General features: G+C 43.7%; 1 protein-coding gene across 2 annotated transcripts in view; it reads right to left on the bottom strand.

Moving 5' to 3' along the window:
- The window catches only part of LOC134664498 (odorant receptor 94a-like), a 32,280-nt gene that overhangs the window by 1,365 nt on the left and 14,384 nt on the right, over positions 1-16,531 (bottom strand). The window contains exons 6-7 of one of the 2 annotated variants that reach the window (XM_063521175.1): positions 8,026-8,125; positions 7,250-7,357 (exon numbers count right to left, since the gene is read on the bottom strand). In XM_063521175.1, coding sequence (XP_063377245.1) covers positions 7,250-7,357; positions 8,026-8,125 — 208 coding nt within the window. The remainder of the gene's footprint in view (positions 1-7,249; positions 7,358-8,025; positions 8,126-16,531) is intronic. The other variant, XM_063521177.1, reaches the window with a different exon arrangement.

The following is a 16,531-nucleotide window of genomic DNA, read 5'->3' as shown; positions in this document are numbered from 1 at the left end:
TCCATTCGTACCGGTTGGAAGCGACCCGCATCCAGCGTCTTCCGGCGGCCTTTAATACCATAATACTATTGTAATATTGGGGTAGAGTAATAATGAATTTATAAAAGTACTCAACGGCAGTACATTATAGTCTGTATCTTTAGGTACCTACTTAAAAAAAAGTAAACAAATAATTTGTACATTGTCGGGTAGTTATAACATTTATTGATTAACCAACCAAATACAAAACCACCTGGATCTGTCACTGAACGACCTGACTTTACCCTACTGTTCAGCTTTGGCTTTGTATTTTTAGGAATATTTTTTTGTAAATACTGTGGCAACACCAAAGTCACGGTTCGAATTTAAATCTTGCTCTGTCATGAGCTGTCAGAGCCAGTATGTCATAGAACTACTACCAGTGCACATCACATATCGCTATTCTCGTTAATGTTCTCGCAATTTTGTTAAAAGCACTACTGCCAATCTCTAGACTATTTAAAATCAGTGCTGTGTAGCCGAAGGACGCCGTGCCCATCTGTGCAGTGGAAAAACCTAGGTCTAAGTTGGCCGACTGAAGGTAACGGTTCTGAGCTTACCTCTAGCTTGCGACAAGGGCAGCCCGGACCACCACCAGCAGTCCACGACAGAAACCAACGGTTCAACCCACAACCACCGGATTGCAAAGGTAACTTCGTCTCACACTATCTCGCACTTAAATTTAATTCCATAAGTTAATTTGGCATACAACAACTTTCTTGCTCAACCGGCCCTAAAGTATTCCCCTATCGTCCCATTTTTTACAGTCCACTCTTTCGCCAGTGAACATTTTGGTTCTTCGAACCGGATAATTTGAAAAGTGACCTTTGGTTTTTCGTTTGTCGTTGTCTGTTGCTTATTCAAATTCGTTTCGTCATATCATCTGCTTAATTCTAAATTTAGGGTAGACTTATAAAAAAAGTCGAGGGTAAGCAAGAAAGTTGGTGGTCGTGTAGTGGTGCTTTAATAAAATCATTCGGTCACTTATTTAATTGCGCTGGCAACATTTTTCATAATTGTCAAGTGTCAACTGTCAGCTGTCTGTCATTGAAGTTGTGGAAGGTGAATTGCAGTTTGTTTTGAACATTTTTTTGTGTATTTACTGCAATTTTGTGTAGTTTTGTGTTTATTAATATGGGAGGCAGTGATAACTCTGGCGAGAAAGATGATGCTGGCGTAGACACGGTGATGATTGCTCGTGATTATCAGGTAATGAGAATAGAGTATTTGCAAATGTTGTCGGATGCTGAATTAGCTTTGTGTGACGAGAGTGAATTGTGTGCAATTGCGAAAAACTTTCATGAAGCTCAAATAAAACTTTTAAGTGCTGCTCCGCGAAGCGAGCACCGCGAAATTTGTTCCCATACCGCGATGTTCGACTCGAAGGTTAGGGCAGTGAGATCGCGTTTGCAGAATAGGAAGCAGGCCTTTGCTGGGGCTTCCGGGGTATCGGGGACGCCGCAGCCGGTCTTGCCGAAGTTGCCGAAGTTACAAATTAAAGCTTTCGATGGGAAAATTGAAAACTGGGTAACATTCATACAGTTGTTCAATTCTTTAGTACATAAGCGAACAGATATTGCCCCTGTTGAAAAATTACACTATTTACTGTCGAGCGTGCAAAATGAAGCATATGACCTTATAAAAAATTATCCTGTCACCGATGACAATTATAAGGTAGCATATGAGGCGCTGTACAAGCAATATAATAAAATTAAATTAATTGCTACAACTTATTATGATAAGCTTACTCAGTGTGAACCTGTAAAAGTGTCTCGGCCTAGTGACCTACAGCGGGTTCATAGGGTCTTTACTGAAAACTTGTCAATATTGAAAGGTTTCAGCTTGCCGGATAAAAACTTTTTACTTATTCAGTTACTGTGGTCGAAGCTGGATAGGAGCACGAAGGAGCAGTTTGAGCTAGAACACAACTCCGATGATATCCCGGAGTTTAGTAAATTGCAGAATTTTGTTGAGAAAAGATACCGAGCACTAGATGCTGCAGGGTCAACGGGCTTCGTTGCTAGTACCCCTCAGCCTAGCAGTAGTAAGCCTTCTAGTAAGCCAAAAATGGCCTTGGTGGTCACTGCTCCAACGTGTGTAGTCTGTAAGCTGGCTCATAGTCTTGTATCTTGTCCAACTTTTTTAAAATATGACCCCGCTGATCGGTTCAAATGTGTGAAAGAAAATAAGTTATGTATTCTATGTCTGTCGGGGTCTCATTCTGTCAAGTCCTGCAAGTCAAAACAGCGGTGTGAGCAGTGTCGTTTCTCCCACCATACGCTGTTACATTTTAATAATGCAAATGTGCCTGCCTCCCCGGCTGTGGATGTAAATAGCTCGAAGCATCCGTCTGACACATCGAATCCGCTGGCAATGGTGGCAAGTAATGTGGCGGCCTCTTCTTTGTTTGCAACTGCCAAGGTTTTGGTGAAGAATGCCCAAGGCGACTTGGTAGCGGTAAGGGCTTTGCTTGACTGTGCCAGTGCTTGCAACTTTATAAGCGAGGAATGTGCAAAGAAGCTTGGTCTCCGGGCAGAATATGGGAAGCATGCCGTGACTGGCATTGGTGATGTGGTTTCTAGGCCCGGTGGCACATTGTCATGTACTGTCTCGTCCAGGCTCGGGAAGTCTGATACTGCTATTACAGTAGAGGCTTATTTGTTACCAAAAATTTGTCCGGAAATGCCAACGGATCATGTTGATGTCTCATCATGGCGACATATCAGGGGCTTAGAGTTAGCTGACCCTCATTGGCATATTCCAGGACCTGTTGACTTGCTGCTGAACGTCAACATTCTCGCTTCTTCGTTACGCCCTGGTTTGACCCATGGGGCCCCTGGCCAGGCGACTGCCCTCAACACCATCTTCGGGTGGATTTTGATGGGTGACGCAGGCGACTGTGCAACGGACATCTGTCGTTCTCGGTTCCGTGGTAACAGTTGTCAACTGGTCGTGGGCAGGTTATCAATTGACGACTCTATTAAGAGGTTCTGGGAGTTGGAAGATGTCCGCTCTCCGAACACCGTCATTTTGTCGAAGGAGGATCAGCTGTGCGAGGAATATTTTCTCGCTAACTTTCGTCGCACAGAGGAAGGTAGATTCGTCGTTCCTCTACCTTTCGCTGACACTTCCAATAAACCCACCTTCTCGGGCTCTCGAGCCATTGCTCTTAGGAGATTTTCGTCGCTGGAGCGAAAGTTACTTAGTAACTCCGACTTCTACAAAAACTATGTAGCCTTTATGAAGGATTACGAAAGCTGTCGCCACCTTGAGGAGTGTGACCCTCCAAGGGTGGATGAGGGGAAGTTCTTCTACATCCCCCACCATGGAGTATTGAGGCCCTCGTCAACCAGTACTCCTCTCCGGGTCGTCTTTGACGCCAGTGCCAAGGACAGCCGAGGCATCTCGCTAAATGATGCGCTACTGCCAGGGCAGAAGCTGCAAAATAACATTTTCCACTTGCTCCTTCGTTTTCGGTGGCATAATGTTGTTTTCACGGCCGACGTCAAGCAAATGTATAGACAAATTTTAGTGTCCCCGGAAGATGCTGAATATCAGCGTATCCTATGGCGTCCGTCTGTCAATGAGCCTGTCCGGGACTATCGGCTGCTGACCGTTACTTACGGCGTTTCGTCCGCTCCTTACCAAGCTCTCCGAACTATTGCTCAGTTGGCAAGGCAATCGGGTGAAGAATACCCTTCCGGTTCGGCAGTTCTAGACCGCGACATCTATGTCGACGACGTGGTGTCTGGAGCTCATTCTATCGAAGAAGCACGGAAGCTTCGTTCGGAGTTGTCGACGATATTAGCTTCTGGCGGTTTCCATTTGCGGAAATGGACGTCGAACCACCAGGAGTTCTTCGACGGTGTCCCCTCCTCAGACTTGTATTCTGAAGACTTTCGGGAGTTCAACTCCATTGGGGACATCTCACTAAAAATTCTTGGCCTCTCGTGGTTACCTCAGGCAGACGACTTCACCTTTCGAGTGGCTGTCGAAGATCGTCGGTGCACTAAACGTACCATCCTCTCGGAGATTGCTCGGATCTTTGACCCTCTGGGCCTTCTCTCACCTGTGACGTTCTTAGCGAAATATCTCATGCAGTTGCTGTGGGTCTCAGGTGTCTCGTGGGATGACGACGCGCCAGAGAACCTTGTATCCGAATGGCGAGAGTTCAAAGCGCAGCTGCCTTCGTTGAGGTCCGTGTCTGTCCCGCGTCGTATGGTCAACGATTTCGTCTCGCTCGAAGTTCACGGGTTCTGCGACGCCTCAGAGCGAGGGTTTTGCGCGGTGGTTTACGTTCGAACGTCAGGCGAGGACGGAACGCAGTACGTCCAGTTGGTCTGTGGTAAATCGAGAGTGGCACCCCTGCGTAAATTGTCTATACCACGTCTCGAGTTGCTGGCCGCGGTACTACTTGCAGACCTAGTGGAGTCGGTCGCAACGGCTCTGGAGCCTCTCCACAAAATCGACAAGGTGTACGCGTGGTCTGACTCTAGCGTTGCGTTGACTTGGATAAAGTCTTGCCCTTCCAAGTGGAAAACTTTCGTGGCTAACCGCGTGAGCCACATCCAGGAGATTATCGCTCCTGATTGCTGGCGACACGTGAGGACTGGCGACAACCCTGCCGACTGTGGGTCGCGGGGCCTCTTGCCGGACGACCTGGTCCACCATAGTAACTGGTGGAAGGGTCCATCTTGGCTCGTGCTGGACAAGTCTGACTGGCCTAAGTCAACGTTATCAGTCGACGTGGATGTCCTACACGAAGAGCGCAAGGTGACTGTCCTTACTGTCTCTGTGCAGGAGACGTGGACAGACAACTTAATGAATAAGTTCTCGGCACTGAGGACACTCCAACGTGTCCTCGCCTATTGTTTTCGTTTCGTGCACAACGTAAGAAATCGGAAGACGCCCAACAACTTGTTGGACGGTCCTCTAACACCCCTGGAGATTAAACAGGCGCTTATGTTCCTCGTGCGTTCTGTTCAACAACACCACTTTGCTTCGGAGATCGAGAAAGTGAAAAACAATCTTTCGAACTTTCTCCCGAAAGCATTTAAGAAATTGTCTCCATTCCTCGATGACGCGGGTCTCTTGAGGGTGGGCGGACGCCTGTCGCGAGCTTCTCTCGAATTCGATGTTAAACATCCCCTGTTGCTACCTCGCGACGATCGTCTTACCTCCCTCTTGATCGACGAGTACCATAAGCGTTTCATGCACCCAGGCGTCCAGACGCTTCATAATTTGCTGGCGCAGCATTTCTGGATACTGTCCCCAAAGCGAGCTATCCACGCTGTCACGTCAAAATGCATGAAATGCTTCCGTGTTCGACCACTCGGTGCTCCTGCGCCGTTCATGGGCGACTTGCCGTCTTATCGGGTAGCCCAGCTCAAAGCTTTCCTGAGTGCTGCTGTCGATTTCGGGGGACCTTTTGACATAGCTCTGGGTCGCGGGCGAGGTAACAAGACCTACAAGGGTTACATTTGCGTTTTCGTGTGCACCTCGACAAAGGCTGTACACACGGAGCTCGTCACTGAGCTGTCCTCAGACGCGTTTCTTGCCGCGCTTCGCCGCTTCGTCGCGCGTCGTGGTCGGTGTAACCGGTTGGTATCCGACCAGGGGAAGAATTTTGTCGGCGCGAGCAATATTTTGCAACGTATTGTAGGAGATGCTGCGACGCATAGCGAGATTAAATTCGAGTTCAATCCGCCAGGCAGCCCTCACTTCTCGGGTCTCGCTGAGGCCGGTATCAAGGCTGTTAAAACACATTTGGCTCGAGTCATCGGTAGTCAGAGGTTGACGTACGAAGAGTTTCTAACCATCTTGACCCAGGTCGAGGCTCTTCTTAATTCGAGACCCCTTACTCCTCTCAGTACCGATCCTAACGACTTATCGGCCCTTACTCCGGGCCATTTTCTCACAACGGAGCCCTTATCTGTCGTGCCCGAGGAAGACCTATCAGACGTTCGGGTTAGCCCTCTCCAACGCTGGAAGCTGCTTCAGAAGATGCACCAGGACTTCTGGAACAAATGGTCCAAGGAGTATATGCATACCCTCCACCAGCGGATGAAGTGGCACGATAGGCAACCCAACGTCCAAATTGGTGCACTAGTGCTCGTTGTGAATGAGCAGACGAGCCCAATGAAGTGGCCCCTGGGTCGCATCATCGACACACACCCCGGATCCGACGGGATCTGTCGTGTGGTCACTGTGCGCACGGCCATAGGGTTGTACAAACGGCCTGTGGTCAAACTGTGCCCACTGCCTGCATAGTCGCTTTAGAGCGCTACCTTTGTGTTGTCCATTTTTTCGTTTTAGACTTAATATTATCGCACTTACCTTACTTTATTGTTTCCTTTTCGCTTAGTCAAAATACAATGCATTTTGGTGGGCGGAATGTTCAGCTTTGGCTTTGTATTTTTAGGAATATTTTTTTGTAAATACTGTGGCAACACCAAAGTCACGGTTCGAATTTAAATCTTGCTCTGTCATGAGCTGTCAGAGCCAGTATGTCATAGAACTACTACCAGTGCACATCACATATCGCTATTCTCGTTAATGTTCTCGCAATTTTGTTAAAAGCACTACTGCCAATCTCTAGACTATTTAAAATCAGTGCTGTGTAGCCGAAGGACGCCGTGCCCATCTGTGCAGTGGAAAAACCTAGGTCTAAGTTGGCCGACTGAAGGTAACGGTTCTGAGCTTACCTCTAGCTTGCGACAAGGGCAGCCCGGACCACCACCAGCAGTCCACGACAGAAACCAACGGTTCAACCCACAACCACCGGATTGCAAAGGTAACTTCGTCTCACACTATCTCGCACTTAAATTTAATTCCATAAGTTAATTTGGCATACAACAACTTTCTTGCTCAACCGGCCCTAAAGTATTCCCCTATCGTCCCATTTTTTACAGTCCACTCTTTCGCCAGTGAACACCTACATTATTTGATCATGTAATGTTTATCTACCCTTAACTGGCTTAAGATGCCATTGAGGGTAGATTTTGTTTACTAGTTTTTAAATACCTAAAGATACAGAGTATAGGATTTAGTTTATTAAATATACAGTAGTATAGTACAGTCGCCATCAGATATATCGGAGCGGCCAAGGTGTTCACAATATCTGAACACGCACTCTAATGCCTTGACAATAGAGGCGTGCTCAGATATTTATGAGCACCTTGGCCGCTCCGATATATATGATGGCGACTGTACTTAATAACAGGTGTCTGACCTGAATTTTAATCTCATCGCACCACCGACAGATCACGAACAGCTCGAACAAGTTGTAGCCGAGGAACAGCAGACTCATGGAGAACTTAATGAAACTCACGGTCAACGTCTGAAAATAATATCTAAGATTATAATGTCATAATAATATGTATACAGGCTGAATCAACCTGTATAAGCACAGTTAGAACTTAAAGGTTTGTTATTTTAAGTCGTTGTCCATATAAATTTTTATTTACTATGAATATCAGGAAAATAGGGGAAAGAATACGGACACCGAATATAAGAGATTTTATATAAGGCTAATAAAAATTGAGGATACCGAATTCGAAATTACCTCTATTGTTATTGGGTATCCAATTTCACAGGTTAGGAAAAGTCAAAATATTTATACACTACCTGTTTAAAAACGACTAACTATAAGTATTTTGCCCGTGTCATATCCAAGTGTTCACCGGAAAATGCGAAAACTAGTGTCAAAGTTGCATATACCTAAATGTATAGAGACTACGACATAGGTACTAATTTTTATACCATATGTTTCAGGGTAATGAGTTTATAGCAAAACCTTGGTGTAAAGGTTTAACATGGCCACATGTTTACACAGGCATTTGTGACGTCCCACGGCTAAAGGTACCTTATGGCGGTTGGCGCTTACGCTTTTATTAACGCCGCTCCAATATTATTGCGGCGCTATGCGACGTAAGCACCAACCGCCATAAGGCATCTTTTGCCGTGGAACGTCACATTTAATTTAGGAACAGCTTAATAAACTCTTACCATCGCAACTTGATAACCCGCGAAACAAATTTGCAAGCTGCTTGCCGCCACTTGTCCCAACATCGGTGGGCTTATGATCTTACGGAGCTCCATAGTGTGCCTGAAGTTATAAGTGAATTAGTAGGTAGCGTTTTAACCGCAAAATGTGACGTCACACGGGTAAAGGTACCTTACAATGGCGGTTGGCGCTTACGCTTTTATTAACGCCGCTCCAATATTATTGCGGCGCTATGCCACGTAAGCGCCAGCCGCCATAAGGCACCTTTTGCCGTGGAACGTCACAAATATAAGCGCTGAAGACGCTTGCAGTCATCCTCGGGTAAGTATGCTTGTTGCTGCTGTACATCCAGAATGATCTTGACGCGACTTTATTGTAAAGAGAATAATTATGAGCGTGTCAAGGTAATTTTGAACACCTTGCCCGCCTTGCAACTTCTGCTGCTGAGTGTTGACTGTACCGAGACAGACAGGTACATTATATTTATAAGGCGACGTTCGGATGGCAACTGCAGAGCTGTTTTACTGTTATAAAATGAATTGGCAGTTGCAAATTTCCTTCTAAAATTACAATTGAAAAGTAGATCTCAAGGTTTATTATTTATTTTATTTTATTTTATTTATTAACATAAAAATATACATCTTATACAATTACAGTGTCCCACAAAACAGTTTACACGGTTTGACTGTGGGATCGTGCAGTCTCTACTCTCTTATATTAGAAAAAAGTTAACATTATCTATCATTAGTAATAATGTCATCAATTGCTACACGCGATTTACGAGGTAACTACGCAGCTTTTTACCAAATATTACTTTATTGGCTTCCTGTCTGATGTCAGAGGATTATACTCACTTAAGTTACTAACGCTACGTCTTACGTAGGCGAACAACGCGCGAACGCGGCGCGGCGCGGCGCGGCGAAATCAATCCTTTGATGCCCATAGAAGTGTCCTACGTAAGCGATCTCGTTGCGAACGCGGTGCGGCGCGATTTGCACGCGAATGTCAGGCGGCGCGGCGCGGCGCGGCGCGGCGGCGGCCGCTTTCGCCGCGCCGCGCCGCGCCGCGTTCGCGCGTTGTTCGCCTACGTAAGACGTAGCGTAACAGACGTAAATAGGTACCCCTGTTGTTCAGAAGCCTAGTAGACAAGGCCCTACGTTAAATGACTATATAATTCAATTAGACGTGAAACTAGAGTCTAGATTATCTGTGTCCAAAATTGTGATAAACGCTTTAAGCTCATCAAGTTTGACAAATCTTATAATTAAGTATAAAGTTTTGCTATGATTTATCTGGATTTATCTGGAAATAAGCATAAATTACTGGATGAATTTGACTTTTGAGTTACTAGATTAATCATTAGCTGTTTTATCTAATTTAAAGTGAAGGAAAATTTTTCTTTGTGATTTCCTTATGAAGATCTGTCTTTTGGTGCCACTTCTTGTGCCGCTTGTGGCTCAACTGTTTGTCATTAAATTAAATTCCGAAAGTAAAGAAGACATAAAACGTAGGTAAATCGGTTACTTAATTAACCGTTAGCGTGTCACTTAGAAGTAGGTATTTGACGGTGTTCCGTACGAGACCCACAGCGACATCTCTGGTAGGAGCCACTTAGTTGCGTATGTCGCGTCACACATATCGCGGCCAATACGGAGCTCTATATACGCCTTCGTCACCCTACGTCACGACATATTGTCCCCCTCTACCCCAATATCCTCGAATAATGGACACGTAGATTAAGCTTTTAGAATTATAAGAGTAAGCACGTTAAATTTCGGATTTTTATTTCACCATCCAAGAAAAGGTCGAACTCTCAAAAATACGCAGCGCCTAGTCACGAACATATTGGTCCTTCGAACCGGATATAATCAACGGTTTCTTCGCCAATCGTCGAGTACGAATTGAGAGGCCATTGAGAAGCAGCACCTTTGGAAGAGAAAGCGCATCGACATTTCTTCTTGGACGGAAGGCGCGTATGCAGCACGAAGACACCCAAGGACGCGCAAATTTGGGAAACTGCGGATAGCTGTAGGACGAGAACTGGACATCCAACGATTTTAAACGCGCATATTTCGGTACGGACATCCAGCCACCCTATACCTAACCCCCTTTGTCTTCAGTTGCTTAATACCGTGCTTAATCAATTCCAGTGAGCCCGTGACGAGTAATTATTACGTGACCGGTATTGGGACTCCTTTTCGCCGCTACCTACACAACGCGGAGTTGCATCAGGGTCCAAAGTCCACACGTGAGTACTCCAGCTTTCTATACTAAACCTAACCAAAATGGGACTAGGTGATACTGTAGTACCAAATACTAGCAAATCACGCGATAAATCGCCAGCTAGGGTGATCTGTGATGCCGCGATTGAACCTCAAGTTCGCGAATTGGTCAAAAAACGTGGCATTATAAAGGCTAGACTCACAAAGTTCGCAACCCACATTCAAAGCTGTAGCGATAATTTAGACGCTTTAACTGAGCCTTGTAGAATAAATTTAAAACTACGCATACAAGGAGCAGAGACCCTGTACACTGAATTTAACGATATTCAAACTCAAATCGAAGCGAATGTTTTCGAATCGAATCTCGATGACCAGTTAACGCAACGAGAACAGTTTGAGGATAGTTATTTCACTGCGCAGGCCCTCGCCGAGTCTATTTTAAGTCAATTTAATAGTACAGCAAATAAAAGTCCCACTGTTTCGCAAAACACAACAATGAAGGCAATTAAGCTGCCAGTTTTATCACTTCCCTCTTTTGACGGCACGTATGAAAACTGGCTCGCATTTAGAGATATTTACCTATCACTAGTTCACAATTCGAAGGATCTCTGTGACATCCAAAGGTTCCACTACCTAAAATCATCGCTGACTGGTAGTGCTTTGTTAGTAATAGAAGCGCTCGAACTAACGTCAAGTAACTACGCGGTGGCATGGGATCTCCTTCTTAATCGCTACAATAACAATAGGTTATTAATCCACAATCACGTCAAGGCACTATTTACGCTTCAGTCGCTGCCTAAAGAATCGCACATACTTATTAGAAAGTTAATTGACACAACACTAAAAAATTTACGCGCTTTGAAAGTCCTAGGCGAACCTATATCGTCATGGGACACTCTGATTATTTACATCTTGGTGTCAAAGCTCGATAAAACCACTGAACGCGAGTGGGAACAACATAAAAGTAGCCTTACGAGCGGCGACACTCAGATGAAGATTAAATCCCAAGTAGCACAGATAGCTCTATAACTACTCACTTTTAGTTCTATCTAACGCTCTGTGCGTATTAAGACATTTATAAGAGTACACTCGTCGTCCTACAGCTGTATAATAGATCTCAGTGATATTAATATAGCTTAGGGCTGATTAAAAGCTGCATTACGACTCTGAAAACTACCATAAATACGCAAAGAGTGATATAAAGGTATATTTGCTACGACCCTATACAGCTTTAAGGGTTATCAAATGCTTTAACCGTTATAAGGTCTGTTTAGTGGATAAAATTACGCCATGTGCTGTATAAGGAGGTAATTGTGGACTTTTATTACGTTGACTTATTAAGGGAGCACAAGTGAACTATTATGAAGCTAATAGACGTATAATGGAACACATGTGGCACATAATACAGCTTCTCGCTTAACATGTTTACCGCTAAGCAGCTTTTATTCCGCTGACTTTTAAGGGAGCACGAGTGAACTAATATGATGCCAATAGACGTATAATGGAACATACGTGGCGCATAATACAGCTTATCGCTGAACATGTTTACTGCTAAGCAGCTTTTATTACGCTGACTTTTAAGGGAGCACGAGTGAACTAATATGAAGCCAATAGACATATAAATGAAACACATGTGGCGCATAATACAGCTTATAGCTGAACATGTTTACCGCTAAGCAGCATTTATTATTCTGACTTTTTAAGGAAGCATGAATGAACTATTATGAAGCCAATAGACGTATAATGGAACACATGGGGCGCATAATACTGCTTATCATTGAACATGTTTACCGCTAAAGCAGCTTTTATTTCGTTGACTTATTATAAGGGAGAACGAGTGAACTATTATGAAACCAATAGACGTATAATAGAATTTTAACGGTTCACGTTGCTTTTTAACATTGACCGCCATTTTATTGTATATAACCTACAAAATTGAAATTACTTTTTCAACTTTTAAGGGTAACAATAAGGTTTTGTGCATGAGTTGTTAACCTAAATCATTAGTTTAGTATTTCCTATAACGTATTATTAACTTTATATCTCATAATTCTGTCCAAACCACTGAAATAGTTTTTACACATAGCTTATTTATATCATAAATTTAAATAAATACTGATTATTTTCGTGGCGCACTGAAATTTTCTTAGATAATGTATATATATAATGTCAATAAACTTGCATTCCCAAACATATTTCTCACATTAATATATAAAAGATCATGTGCTAACATTTAACTAAACACTTTAACAAAATGACTTATGGTGTCGTTGCACTTGACGTTTTTGCTTCAATGTAAATATGTTCACCTCTGCGTTCATCGTCACTATGTTAAATAATAGCTGCTTTTTAAGGCAGAGGTGTAAAAGTATGTTATTAATTATCTTTTATTCAGCCCAACGTCAATCTTTCCCGGTATTAGGGCGCACATGTGACATATTAGCTGAATAAAGGGTAACTGGTGGTCTCTTACCCAGTAAATATACACCTCTTATAACTCCTGTTACCCCTTATAATTCCATTAAATTGCTGCTACAATGCTCTTAAGCAGCTATGTGAACTTAAGGCTGCATAATTTGTGCCCATTTAAGAGTTATAAAAGCTGAAAAGACGCTTATACAGCTCTTATGCAGCTTTTATATTCCAGCTTCAAGCGTATTCGTACTTTATTATGCGGCTGCTATACAGCTAATCTGTGCTACTTGGGATTGGATGATTTATTTAAATTTTTAAGAAACCGTGCAGATATGTTAGAAACATTGCAGGCATCACATTCACAAAGTACGAGTATACGCGATAAGCACGAAGTGAACAAAAAACATATCACTCCTAGCTCCACTCATAACTACAACAATAACAAAGTGCACTGCAATGTTTCTACCAACAGCAAACCACAAAAATCACAGCAAAAACCAAAATTCCCGTGCCCTATGTGTAAAATGAATCATCCACTTTATTCCTGTGTCAAATTTCTTGATACTAACTACGAATCTAAACTTAAGTTTGTTGCCGACAACAAGTTATGCACTAACTGCCTACGAGCGGGTCATTCCGTGGAGTCATGCGTATTCGGCCCGTGTCGCAAGTGTAATAATAAACATAATTCAATTATCCATCCTCCTAGTGATGAGTGCACTCGCGTCCCTGCCCCCGCTGACGTCACGGCCCCCGCTGCATCCACTTCGGCCGCCGCTGTATCTAGTTCGGCCGCCGCCGTGTCGGTCAATGTACATTGTCAGCGAATTCCTTCGCAGCCGCCGGCCTTGATGCCGGTCTTGTTGTCAACTGCGCTTATCGACGTGATTGATAAAAATAATAAACCGCATACTGTTATCGCTCTTATTGATAACGGCTCTCAACGATCCTTTATAAAAGAATCGTTACGTGATTTATTAGGCACACAATTAGTACAGTCCACTCACGAAATAAGCGGTGTAGGTCGTACTGTGACGCAGTGTACGCAAACCTGCAATGTCCAAATAAAATCGCGCATTAGCGACTACACAACAAATTTACATTGTTTTGTTTTATCGGAAATAAACACATCAATGCCAGTTGTATATGAACATTGCGCAAAATTCGATATTCCAGATAATATACAACTGGCAGATCCGCAATTTTTAGAATACAAAGATTTCGATATTTTAATAGGTGGTGAAAAGTTTTGGGATTTGTTTACAATGTAGTGTGTATGGTAGTAGCAGGTCCTGTCAATTTAAACGCACGCATTGAAGGCCAGCACATCCAATGTAATTTTACGCAAACAACAGATTCGCTATTACGGCGGTTCTGGGAGATTGAGGAGGTACCTACCACTCGGGACGCATGGTCTGACGAGGAGAAGGCTTGCGAGGAGCATTTCGTTCGCACCACTACGCGCGACAGCGAAGGAAGGTTCTGTGTTAGCATGCCACTCAAGCAGCCACCCGAAGTGCTAGGAGAAACTTATCCTCAAGCCGAACGTCGTTTGCTGGCGCTGGAAAAACGATTACAGCGTTCAGAAACGTGTAAAAAATTATATACTGACTTTATGCATGAATACCTCGATTTAGGGCACATGAGTAAAGTTACGTCATATAACTCACCGCATTTCTTCTTGCCACATCATGGAGTTTTTCGCGAATCCACAACTACACGCTTAAGAGCAGTCTTTGATGCTAGTGCGGCATCTAGTAGTGGTACATCACTGAACGATCTTCAAATGGTAGGTCCCGCGATCCAGGGCGACCTTCTGTCGATTATTTTACGCTTTAGGCAGCATCGTTACGTGGCATGCGCGGACGTAGCTAAAATGTATCGTCAGGTACTGATGGCAGAAAATCAACGCGACCTTCAGCTGATCCTTTGGCGCGACAGCCCCGACGAACCGATTCAAATTTATCGTTTAAATCGCGTCACTTACGGTATGGCGTCGGCGGCTTTCTTAAGTGTCCGTTGTTTAAAACAGTTAGCCACTGAATGCACCGATCCCGACGTTAAAAGAATAATTAACGAAGATTTTTACGTAGACGACATGATAACTGGGTCACAGGATAAACTTGAATTGTTACGATTATGCAATGAAACCGCGCGAACATTGCAATCAGGTTGTTTTCCGTTACGAAAGTGGGTATTTAACTTTAGCGACCCGTCGTTAGAGTCTAATTTCGCACTGCTGTCTGACGCGCAAACTAAACTAACGTTCGATAAAGACTGCAATTCAAAGACATTGGGCATAGGTTGGAATAATTACTATGATCAATTTTATTTTAACTCGCAACTTGATTTGATGAAACCTAATGATAAAGTAACTAAGCGTATTATTTTATCACATATCTCGCAAATTTATGACCCTTTAGGTTTATTAAGTCCAACCATTATGCTAGCCAAGGTCTTACTCAAGCGTTTATGGCTGCTTAAGTTGCTAACACACTATCGCACCGCACCAAGGTCATTGTGGGACGCACCCATAAGTAAGAGGGAGAAAGAGATATCGCTTTCTCCCTTTTACTTATGGGTGCGTCCCACAATGACCTTGGTGCGGTGCGATAGTGTGTTAGCAACTTTAAACTTGACTGGGACGACGAAGTCCCTTCTGACGTCATGCGCACCTGGAATGATTTTACTAAATCATTAACACTGGCCATAAGTACTATCCGTGTGGCGCGTTATGTAATGGGTAGCAGTAATTATACGCGCATAGAAATGCATATCTTTACAGACGCGTCACAGGTGGCTTATGGCACTTGCATTTATATTCGCACAATAAATGATGATGATGAAGTATGCTCACGATTATTATGTTCGAAAGGAAAATTATCTCCCATTAAAGTCCTAAGTACGCCCCGCTTAGAACTTTGCAGTGCACTTCTAGGCGCTAAATTATATGACAGGGTCATAAATAGTCTTCACTGCAAATTTGATGACGTCGTATTCTACTCTGATTCGACTTGCGTTTTAGGGTGGTTGCGCATGGCACCTAATTTATTAAAGACTTTCGTGCAGAATCGGGTCACTGAGATCCATGAACTGACCAAAGGGCTTCCATGGCGCCACGTCAGCGGTAAAGTTAATCCGGCTGACTTAGTTTCGAGAGGCGTTCGATTGGAAGACCTAGCTGGATCCAGTTTATGGTGGGAAGGACCTGAATTTCTGCAGGATGTTAACTTTGACCCTAAAAACATGCCAAAATTACCGAGTTCGAATGATACGCATGACATACTTCCGGAGGTTAAATCTAACGTAGAATTAGCGCTTACCGCTACCACTGAAGCGTCATTATCATTATTCCCTTTCGAACGGTTTTCTCAGTTCTCGCGCATGATACGCGCCGCGTCTTACGTTTTACGCTTTATTCACAACGCGCGCAATAAAAATAATAAGCGTGCGGGCAGTATTAGCGTCGAGGAACTGCGGGAATCAACAAATTTATTAGTCAGGCTGTCTCAACTTGAATCGTTTCCAGATGAGTACAAGCTATTGACTAATAAACAAACAATTAAAACCAAGCATAATTTAAGTAAATTAAATTTGTTTATTGATGAAGATCGTGTCATGCGAGTCGGCGGTCGCATCGGTTATTCGCAATACTTTGCTTATGAAAAAAAGCACCCGATACTAATAACAAGCAAACATCACTTTACGCTTTTATTATTTCGCCACGAACATAAGAAACTTCTACACGCTGCGCGTCAAGCTCTTCTTTTCGAACTGCATGATGCTTGGTGGCCACTAGGTGGTAGGAATCTTGCGCGAAAAATCTTTTATGATTGTATTGTTTGCAAGCGATTAAGAGGGAAAACCCTTA

This window comes from Cydia fagiglandana, chromosome 5 (assembly GCF_963556715.1).
Source record: "Cydia fagiglandana chromosome 5, ilCydFagi1.1, whole genome shotgun sequence".
Classification (NCBI taxonomy): domain Eukaryota; kingdom Metazoa; phylum Arthropoda; class Insecta; order Lepidoptera; family Tortricidae; genus Cydia; species Cydia fagiglandana.
Note: the sequence above shows the minus strand (reverse complement) of the source record. Positions and strands in the feature narration are given on the sequence as shown.